Raw genomic sequence first — 9,993 nt, 5'->3', positions numbered from 1 at the left:
GCCCACCAAACCCTTCCAGTATTTTCTGTTGGTCATGGGAGTTCTGTGTGCCAAGTTTGATTCAATTCCATTGTTGGTGGAGTTCAGAATGCTTTTTGATTGTAGGTGAACTATAAATCCCAGGAACTACAACTCCCAAATGACAAAATCAATCCTAACCCCACCAGTATTCAAATTTGGACATATCGGGTATTTGTGCCAAATTTGGTCCAGTGAATGAAAATACATCCTGCATATCAGATATTTACATCACGATTCATAACAGTAGCAAGATTACAGTTATATGGTAGCAACGAAAATAATTGTATGAGTGGAGGGTCAGCACAACATGAGGAACTGTATTCAGGGGTCAGGTTGAGAACCACTGCCATACAGCCTGGAAAACTCACAGCAACCCATTGATTGGATTGCTCTGGATCAGAGTAGAGAGTAGCCTCTCCCAGGAGAGGAGACCTATTGAGCCCAGGCCGGGCACGTTTTGCCAAGCGCCCGGTTCATGATCCGTTTGCTCAGCCAGGCAGCCGACTCCAGGCGGGACTCCCCCGAAAGCACGCCAGGAACTTGACCCAGTCTTTCAAGTGACCTATTTTTAAAGGGCTGGGCTTCATTCCCGGCAAGCCGAGCTCGGAAGCGCCCCCTCCCCAAATGCCAAGGCTGAGAAGGGAGGGCTGAGAGAGCCAGCCCAAGCCATGGAAGACCACCGGCTGCCTCCACGCCCGCCCCTTCTCCTGGTTTTCCTTCAGCACCCGCCGCTGGAACCTCGCCCTCTTGGCGCCTCCTTCTGGGTCCAAAAGGACGCCGCCGGTTCCGAGCAAGGCGAGGGAAAGACCCCGGAGAGACCCATGCCTCGAGGATGCAGACGAGAGCACTAAAAGGTACCCCCTTCTTCCTTGGCTCCATCCCTCCCTGCCCGGTGAGAAAGGGCGAGGCTGCCTTCTCCATCCATCCATCCATCCATCCATCCATCCAAAAGACGCTTCCTTCCTTCCTCCCCATGTGTTCTCTCTTCCTCCTTTCCCAATGGGGAAGAGAGGAGCCCCGCTTTGAACCCAGATCCCTGGGGAAGAGGGGAACCCCTTCCCCAAATAGAGACCCAAACCCAACGCGTTCCTCTTTGGAGAGCAGCTGAACTTCTTTCTTCGGAACCTCTCCAAAGGCGACCTTGGCTTTTGCGAGACGAGAGAGAGAGAACAAAGGAAAGCGCGGAAAAGGAGGGGGAGAAAAGGGTGGGGATGGGAGTTTGGATGGAGGGAGGAACGAGGGAAGCCTGCCACTCCGTCCCCGAGCCCAGCCCTTGCTTGACCCTTCCAGCGCCTTTTTAATGGGCCCCCCAAAAGAGGGTCCCCCAACCTCCCTTTCCCGTGCGCCCTGGGGACTTTTACGCACAGAGTCCCTCCGGCTCTCTCCCTCTCCATGCCTTTCCTCGGCTGTTTCTCGCCTCGGTTGGGATTCCAGCCGCTTTTTCCCCATCCTCCCCACATCCCCCCCGCTTTCACTTCGGCTTGGCTCACTCTCCACCCCCCTCTTCCCCCCTCCCTCCCTCCCTCCCTCCCTTCTAAGTCTGAAGTTTCCACAGTGTGCGCAAAAGCGAAGCGCTCTCCGAGGGTCGGGCGGTGCTGGCTGCTTCCATCGCGTTGGCTGGGATTGAGCTAGAGCTTTTCTCTCTCTTTTTTTTTTTTACCCTCCTCACCTTCTGCTCAGGATTTTTTTTAGGTGGTGGGGAGGAGAAGGGGGTGTTTAACCCCCTCCTTTTAAAAACAAGCATCCCCAGGCGATTATTTTGGAGGGGGAGCGGTTTGGAAGAAGAGAAGAGAAAGAGAGAGAGAGAGACCCCACTCGCTCTCCTTTGGTGGGGTGGAGCTGGGAAGAATCGCAGCAAAAAGACAGGAGAGGAGGAGGGGACACAAGATGGGACCCCCACCTGCTTGAAACGAACGCCATTGGGATTGAGACATTGAGAAAACCCTCACGGGATTGTAGAGGGAGCAGCAGGAACCCTCTTCCTTTTGGAGTCCTCCTTGAAAGTCGGGTTTGGTTTTTCCCCCCTTTCTTTTCGTCGTTGCTTTTGCTGTCGACATTTTATTTTTGCTGCCTGAGCTCCTGTGGACAGCAAGGCACGGCTATGCGCGTGGGGAGCCCGAGCTTCGTGAAACTCAGGTAAGGAAAAGGAAGGTGCCCACTCCCCATTGACTCTAACCTAACCACCACCAGCGCCTTATATCTCCCCCCAACTATTGAAAGCAACCTCTCTTCTTTGGTGTGTAAAACACGTTGGAGAATCCACTCAGTTCACGCGTGGGTGAATAGGAGACCCCAGAATGGGGTGAATAGGTCTCTTGGAGGTTTAGAGGCTCTGCTTGACTTTGGAGGAGTATAGCCTCCCCCAAAGCTGCAGAAAGGGGAGGTGAAGAGTGCCATAGGACATATCTAATCCAGTGGCTCCCAACCTTTTTTTGAGCAGGGACCCCTTGACCAAGGGCCACTTTGACCAGGGACCATTTGATCAGGAACCACTTTGATCAGGAACCCTTTGACCAAGGACCACTTAAACCAGGGTCTACTTTGACCAGGGACCACTTTGACCAAGGGCCACTTTGACCAGGGACCATTTGATCAGGAATCACTTTGATCAGGGACCCTTTGACCAAGGACCACTTAAACCAGGGTCTACTTTGACCAGGGACCACTTTGATCAAGGACCACTGACCAGGGACCCCTTGACCAAGGGCCACTTTGACCAAGGACCATTTGATCAGGAACCACTTTAACCAGGGGCCCCTTGACCAAGGACCACTTAGACCAGGGTCCACTTTGACCAAGGACTACTTGACCAAGGACCGCTTTGACCAGGGACCACTATCCTATCCAACATTAGTACCAAAATAGTTACAAATCGGTTTTTGGTCAACTTTAGAATCGGTTTGGTTATTTGGGGTGCTGATTCGGAACATTGCATTGGATAGACCACATCAGCTCTAGTTTCTGATACAGAACATATGCCATCCAATGTCACCATCTGCTTTCCCACAGAAAACCATATTTAATCATCTAGAGCCGTGGACCTTATTTTAGGTCTCGCAACCCACTAGTGGGCCGCTGCCCAAGGGGTTGGGAACCACAGCTCTAATCTATCCAATCCATCTCTCTATCAAGGGGTTTGGGACCTGTTTGGGACTCCCTCCCTCATCCGCATGGCTGTCCAGGTTTTTTGGAGGGGGTGTCTTTTAAAGCTAGGACCTTCCCCCCTCTTTTATTTCCATCACTCCAAATCCGCTGCCTTGCCTTTCTTTCATTCCTCTCTCTTGCACCTCTTTCACTTTTTTCACACACACAAAAAGGCAAGGGAAGGTGCTTCTTTCTCCCTTGACTCGCATGGGAAGGGGGGGGGGGGGCTGCTGGAAGGGACCCGCCCCGGTGCCTGTTATTTCCAAGCCAAGGAAGAAAGGAACTGACCAGGAAGAGGAAGGGAGAGAAAGCAAGCCAGCCTGGTTTGCAGTGACTGGAGGAGAGCGCAGAACAATGAAGCGCATGGAAGGAAGAGCCATTCCCCTTTCTGCCTCTTCTTGCTTTCCATCCATTCATCCATCTCTCCCTCTTCCAGGTGAATCCTCACCCCCACCTTCCTCCATTTAACCTTTTCCTTCCCCTCTTCCAGCTTCTTGGCTTTAACTCTTTCCCTCCCTCTTTCTGCCTTCCTCTCCTTTTCTTCCTTCTCCTTCTCCTCTCCTTTCTGCCTCCTTTTCTTTAGTCCTCCATCCTTTGTATCCATCTCTTACCTGCAAAGAGTGAGAATGTAGGCTGCAGTCTCCTTGGGGCAGGGACCTCCTGGAAATTGGATCTAGGAGTAGCCAGATCCTAGCCAGGCGTAAATCTACTTTAATCAGTGGCGCGAAGGTAACTCAACAGCTGTGAAAATCCCATTAATTCAGTGGGTCTACTCTAAGAAGGTGTGGAAATACATTTAAACCATTTTGGTTTGTTCTAAAGAGACTTGGCCTAGTTTTCCTCTGAGGCTGAGAGAGTGTGACTTGCCCAAAGGCAACCACTAGGCAAGCAGGAATTCGAACCCTGCTCTCCAGAGTTCTAGTCTAATGCTCAGATCATGACAGCACACTGACGCCACTTGGGCATCTAACAGATTCAGGACAGAAGGGGGGAAGTCCTTCCCATATTTCACAATGTTATGAACCATGAAGAATCATAGAATCCTAGAGTTGGAAGAAACCTCATGGGCCGTCCAGTCCAACCCCATTTTGCCAAGAAGCAGGAAAATCACATTCAAAGCATCCCAACTGATGGCCATCCATCCTCTGTTTAAAAGCCTCCAAAAGAGGAGCCTCCACCACACTCTGGGGCAGAGAGTTCCACTGCTGAACACCTCTCAGAGTTAGGAAGTTCTTCCTCATGTTCAGGTGGAATCTTCTTTCCTGTTGTTTGAAGCCATTGTTCTGTGTCTTAGCCTCCAGGGCAGCAGAAAAGAAGCTTTTTTCCCTCCTTCCTGTGAGTTCCCCTCACATCTTGATCCATGGCCCTCATCGTGTCTCCTCCCAGCCTTCTCTTCTGCAAGCAAAATATGCCCAGCTCTTTAAGCCGCTCCTCATATGGTTTGTTCTCCAGACCCTTGATCATTTGAGTCATCCTCCTCTGGACACATTCCAGATTGTCAACATTTCCCTTCAATTGTGGTTTCCAGAACTGGACACAGTGTGATTCCAGGTGTGATCTGACCAAGGCAGAATAGAGGAGTAGCATAACTTCCCTGGATGGAAGGTTAGCCTACGGAACTCACTGCTACATGATTCAGCTGGTTTGCAGCATTGAGATTCCGGAAGGAGAAGGTACTGAGGCATCTACATTGTAGAATGAATGATCCCATTTTCAGTGACATGGCTCAATGGTATAACAGCTTGGGAGTAGTAGTTTTCTAAAATCTTCAATTCCCTGCCAAAGTGTATTGGGTTTCACCAAAGGACATTTACTTTTTTTTACTTCCTCACTTTTTTTGCACTTTCTTTCACTGATCTGACCCTCACTCCACCTTCTGCACTGTATTTATTATCCCTTTTTGCCTTTCCTGTAAATCCAAACCTGTTCTTGTTTTTGAAACGGTCTCACTCACCTTTTCTAAATACTATTCATCCAAGACAGTGGCCACAAAGTGGACGCTGAAAACATCCTTGATTACCAGGGCAGATTTATATATGCTCGGAATGTCCAACTAAACAAAAGTTGAGGGTTTGTGATGGATGGCAGGCACCCATGTTCCCTTCTTCCTCTTGTCACTGTTTTGCCAAGGCCTTTTACTCCAGGGATTTACAAAGTGCGTAGGACACGCTCTTGTCGCCCCCACCTTCTCTCACAAACACGCAAACATGCACGTGCTCTTGCAGAATTTGGCCTGCCTCTGGAAACAGACCGAGACCAACTTTTGGAACCCTAAAGATGTCTCTTAAAAACAAGAGGGTGCTTCTTTTCCCTAGTGCTTTGACGTGTTTACTTGGAACAAAGGGCACAAATGGAGAGATGTTGCTGCGTCATGGCTCGAGTGCTAGACTACGGGAGACCTGGGTTCAAATCCTTCTCGGTCTTGGGAAACATCTTGGGCAAACTCCACTCTATTTTGCAGCCCAGATAAAACCTCCTTGGAATAAATCTCACTTTGACAAAAAGGGTTGCTGTATGTCGCTTTGAAGGCGTATAACACTTGAAAGGCAGTTGTTGTTTGAGTGCTGGATTGGGACTTTGAATCCCTGCTCAGCCCTGGTGCCCACTTTGCACAAGTTCCAGAATAGTTTCGGTCCATGGAAAACCTCCTTGGAATCAATCTATCCAAGAAAACCCCATTGAAAAGGATTGATTTAAGTTGGACTCAACTTGAAGGCACAGAACTATTCAGAGTGTTCGATTGGGGTTCTGGTGCCATGTCTACACTGCTATATCACCCAGTTTCTGAATCCAGATCATCTGCTTTGAACTGGATTATATGGCAATGTAGACTCATATAACCCAGTTCAAAGCAGATAATCTGGAACCAGGCAGTGCAGCTCGAGCCTGTTAGACCAGATTTAGAATCCTTGCTGAGCCTGAGCTGGGGCACATCTTTCTTTCCTTCTTTCCATCTTTCCATCTTTCCTTCTTTCCTTCTTTCCTTCAGTCCTGCTTTTCCACCTTGGACAAGTTCTACTCTTTTTCCAGACCACAGATGATGATATTATTATTATTATTATTATTATCATTATTATCTTTATTATCTTTATTATCTTTATTTATACCCCGTCTTCCTCCCTGCGAAGACTCAAAGTGGCTAATAATCCACACTAGACAAGTTTAAAAAGTGCAATACAAAAGTTAAAAAAAATAAATAGTTGGGTTGCTGTGAGTTTTCCAGGCAGTATGTTCCAAAAGCCATCTTCCAAAAGCATTCTCTCCTGATGTTTCGCCCACATCTATGCCAGGCATCCTCAGAGGTTGTGAGTTCTGTTGGAAAGTAGGCAAGTAAGGTTTCTATATCTGTGGAATAATGTCCAGGGTGGGAGAAAGAACTCTTGTCTGTTTGAGGCAAGTGTGAAAGTTGCAATTGGCCACCTTGATTAGCATTGAATAGCCTTGCAGCTTCAAAGCCTGGCTAGTTTCTGCCTGGTGGAATCCTTTGTTGGAAGGTGTTAGCTGGCCCTGATTGATTTTTGTCAGGAATTCACCTGTTTTTTTAGTTATTTGTTTTTAAATAGATGTTATTCTCAACCTCAATGGAATAAATCCAGCCAGGAAAGCACTCCTAATAGGTTTGCTCAACGTTGGAGTTGTTTTGAAAGTATATATCAATTGAGATTATTGGATTGGGACTCTGGGAGACATGGGTTTGAATCCTTCCTTGGTCTTGGAAACCCACTGGGGAAGGTCACAGTCTTCCTTCCTTCCTTCCTTCCTTCCTTCCTTCCTTCCTTCCTTCCTTCCTTCCTTCCTTCCTTCCTTCCTCTTTCTTTCTTTCTTTCTTTCTTTCCTTCTTTCTTTCTTTCCTTCCTTCCTTCCTTCCTTCCTTCCTTCCTTCCTTCCTTTCTTTCTTTCTTTCTTTCTTTCTTTCTTTCTTTCTTTCTTTCTTTCTTTCTTTTCTACCTTCCTTCTTTCCTTCTCTCCTTCCTTCCTTCCTTCTTTGTAAATGGATCTTAATTTACAACATGGCCAATGGGTGACTATACTTCTTCTTCCTCCTTTATCCCGGGCGTCCCCTGGACAATGTCCTTGCAGACGGCCAATTCTCTCACACCAGAAGTGACTTGCAGTTTCTCAAGTCACTCCTGACACGCAAAAAAAAAAGAAGAGTTTAACCTTTCCTTGAAAACAGTGGGAAATGTCTGAATCTCAAATATTATATTTCCAAATTTCCCAGCTTTCCCTTTCCTGATTGGAGCCATGCAATTTAGATTCCCAAATTCAGGCTTTGACGCTTTGATCCAGATTGGACTGTCTCTGATCATGACGTTGAACTTTGCATTCTGCTTTTTGAAAATGATGAAACTTAAGAAGTTGTCGTGTTTCATCCTGGGTGGTGGAACAGAATTGTGTGACGACGCACCCATTTATTTTAGCTCTGTTTTCATGGACTATAATCCATTTCTGTGGATTACAGGCCACAAAAGGCTGGTGCTAAAATAAGCCGGTTAGTCTCAAAGCTGCCATAAGATCCCCTCCCTTCCTTTCCCTTCCTTTTCACAGATAAAGAAAGTAACTGATCTTGGAAGCACTAAAGAATTCTTATGGAAATGGAAGTTTGGCTCTGCATTCTCCCAGCATGTTAGCAAAGTTCAGTTTAGAGCAAACCTCTGAAGGAGAGCATGGGAAGGGTTGCAAATGACCTTGCTCAGGTCTTTCTTGATGGAGTTGTTTTGGGTTTCGGACGTCATACCTTTTCAGAAAAGAATGAACGAGTCTTCAATTCTTCAGTTGCTTAGGAGGATCAGTTATACTTCCAAGACACTTCTCTCCCTTTTTCTAATATACCATAATTCTTGTTGTGGGCCTTCAAGTCATTTCCAACCTGTGGCGGCGTAGATTGGAAATGACTTGAAGATCCTCAACAACTGCAAGAAACAGGGTTTTCTTGGCCAGATTTATCCGGAAGAGGTTTGCCACGGCTTCCCTCTGAGGCTGAGAGAGTGTGACTTGCCCAGGAGCAAGATTTTGGTGTTGGGCAGGGATCCTAACCCTGGTTGCTGGAGTCTTCCCCCATACAAACCTGTCTGCAATCTGGGCATCCTATCTTAGGGATTTCTTGTTGGGATTTGGCCAGAAGAGGGTTTTTTCCCCTTTGGCTTTCATCTGAGGCTGAGAGATTGTGACTCACTCAAGGGTTTTGTGGTCAAGCAGGGGTCCAAACTTTGGTCTCTGTCATATAATCTGTCTACCTCATCCTATTGAAAGAGTTTGTTCAGAGGTGGTTTTATGTGTGTTTGCCAGTGAGTGAAGATTCAAACCCTGGGATCCTAGCCCAACATTCAAACCATGCCTGGCTCTTCGGGTTTCAGTTATCACCATCACCATCATCATCATCATCATCATCAACAACAACAACAACAACAACAACCTGCCTCTCCTTACAGCTTGAAGCAGGGTACAACAAGGTAGCATAGGCCAGAAATGGCTTTTAGGCCAGTGATTCTATTGTTTTGAACCTCAGTTCCCATAATCCTTAGCTGTTGAGCAAGCTGGTTGGGGTTTCTGGGAGCTGAAGTCCAAAACACCCAGAGGACCAAAGCTTGGGAACTTTACTTTCTTAGGCAATCCCTTGTCTGGGTATGATGGCCTTCCAAGTGTAGTGTCTTAGTGGTGGATACATAAGTGACTGTGGAGCCCTGTTCTTAATCCTCATGTTCTTCCACAGTGAAGACATTGATTTCCAGGTGGAAGGTGGTCCCAGTCAGGGTTGGCTTGATGCACCTTCATTTTGGCACATTTCTCCCTTTCACTTTTATTTTTCTTGGAAGATGTCTGTGCATGAGGTTTTTTTATGTGTGGAGATTGGTGCACAGCCAATCAACACATGGTCTTCACACAGTGAGGGTCATGGTAAACATGACCACGGTAGCTTCTCAATCTGTTGCAGCCTTCTTCCACCTTCACAGTGGTTGTAACATGGTTGGGAACCATTGCTAGTCCTCCAGCGAGATGGGCTTATTGATGGGTCAAGGCTGCGAATCTAAGAAGGGGGAGGCATGTCCAACTTCGTAGTGTCCAAAGTCTCCTTGTTCTGTTTTTGGTGAATTAACCAAATTAGGACAGATGCTTTGCAAATGCCACCTTTTACTGCTCTTTATAGTCTGCTGTGATTGTTTCCAAGTGTTGGTTTGGAGAGAGGGACACCTATAGACCACTAGTGATTTTCTGACTATTTAACAGGATGCAATGAACGTGCCTTCTTAAGTTACTTCTTCTTACCATCTGGATAAATCAGTTGTTTGCCTGAACCTTTAATTTCTTGGATAACTCCTGAAAGTCCACCATGTTTCCTTCTCCCAAAACAATGCCTCAAGTTATCAAACTATTCTGGAAATGGAAATGTTTCTCTCCACAGATTTTGGCGTCTCCCTTTTCTCACCATGTCTTTTCTCCTCCTCCAGGTGTTGGCTGCTATCATGACTGATGGCGAGAGGAGAGAACACTTCCAGCCACTGGCCAGCGACGAGGTCCGGGTCCCCATAGCCTCTGGCTCAGCCCCTGGGCAGGTGCCCCAATCCGGGGTGGAGAATGATGAGGACGCTCTCAGTGCTTGCAAATCCTTCCAGGACAGTTTTGCCTCGTCGGTGGAGTCACCCACCCGGGATCCGACCCAAGATGGAGAAAGCCCTTACCCTGCACTGGCATCCACCGTCTTCTTCTGCCTGGACCAGACAACCCGGCCACGGAGCTGGTGCCTCAAACTGGTCTGTAACCCATATCCTTGGCATCTTAGGAAAAGCTTTGGGTTCTTTCTTCCCATCCTACTGAGTTTGGTCAACT

At 47.5% G+C, this 9,993-nt stretch overlaps 1 protein-coding gene across 5 annotated transcripts in view; it reads left to right on the top strand.

The window, feature by feature from the left end:
* Positions 1 to 491: 491 nt before the first annotated feature.
* The window catches only part of LOC137095167 (voltage-dependent T-type calcium channel subunit alpha-1H-like), a 246,710-nt gene continuing 237,208 nt past the window's right edge, over positions 492 to 9,993 (top strand). For 4 of the 5 annotated variants that reach the window (XM_067461516.1, XM_067461515.1, XM_067461517.1 and 1 more), the window contains exons 1-2: positions 1,589 to 2,157; positions 9,615 to 9,928. In XM_067461516.1, the coding sequence (XP_067317617.1) occupies positions 9,630 to 9,928 (299 nt within the window). In that variant the 5' untranslated portion in view covers positions 1,589 to 2,157; positions 9,615 to 9,629. Of the gene's footprint in view, positions 876 to 1,588; positions 2,158 to 9,614; positions 9,929 to 9,993 lie in introns of those variants that run through there. The other variant, XM_067461514.1, reaches the window with a different exon arrangement.

Source organism: Anolis sagrei, chromosome Y (assembly GCF_037176765.1).
Source record: "Anolis sagrei isolate rAnoSag1 chromosome Y, rAnoSag1.mat, whole genome shotgun sequence".
In the NCBI taxonomy this organism is placed as follows: domain Eukaryota; kingdom Metazoa; phylum Chordata; class Lepidosauria; order Squamata; family Dactyloidae; genus Anolis; species Anolis sagrei.
This window is presented reverse-complemented; position numbering and strand designations above follow the sequence as displayed.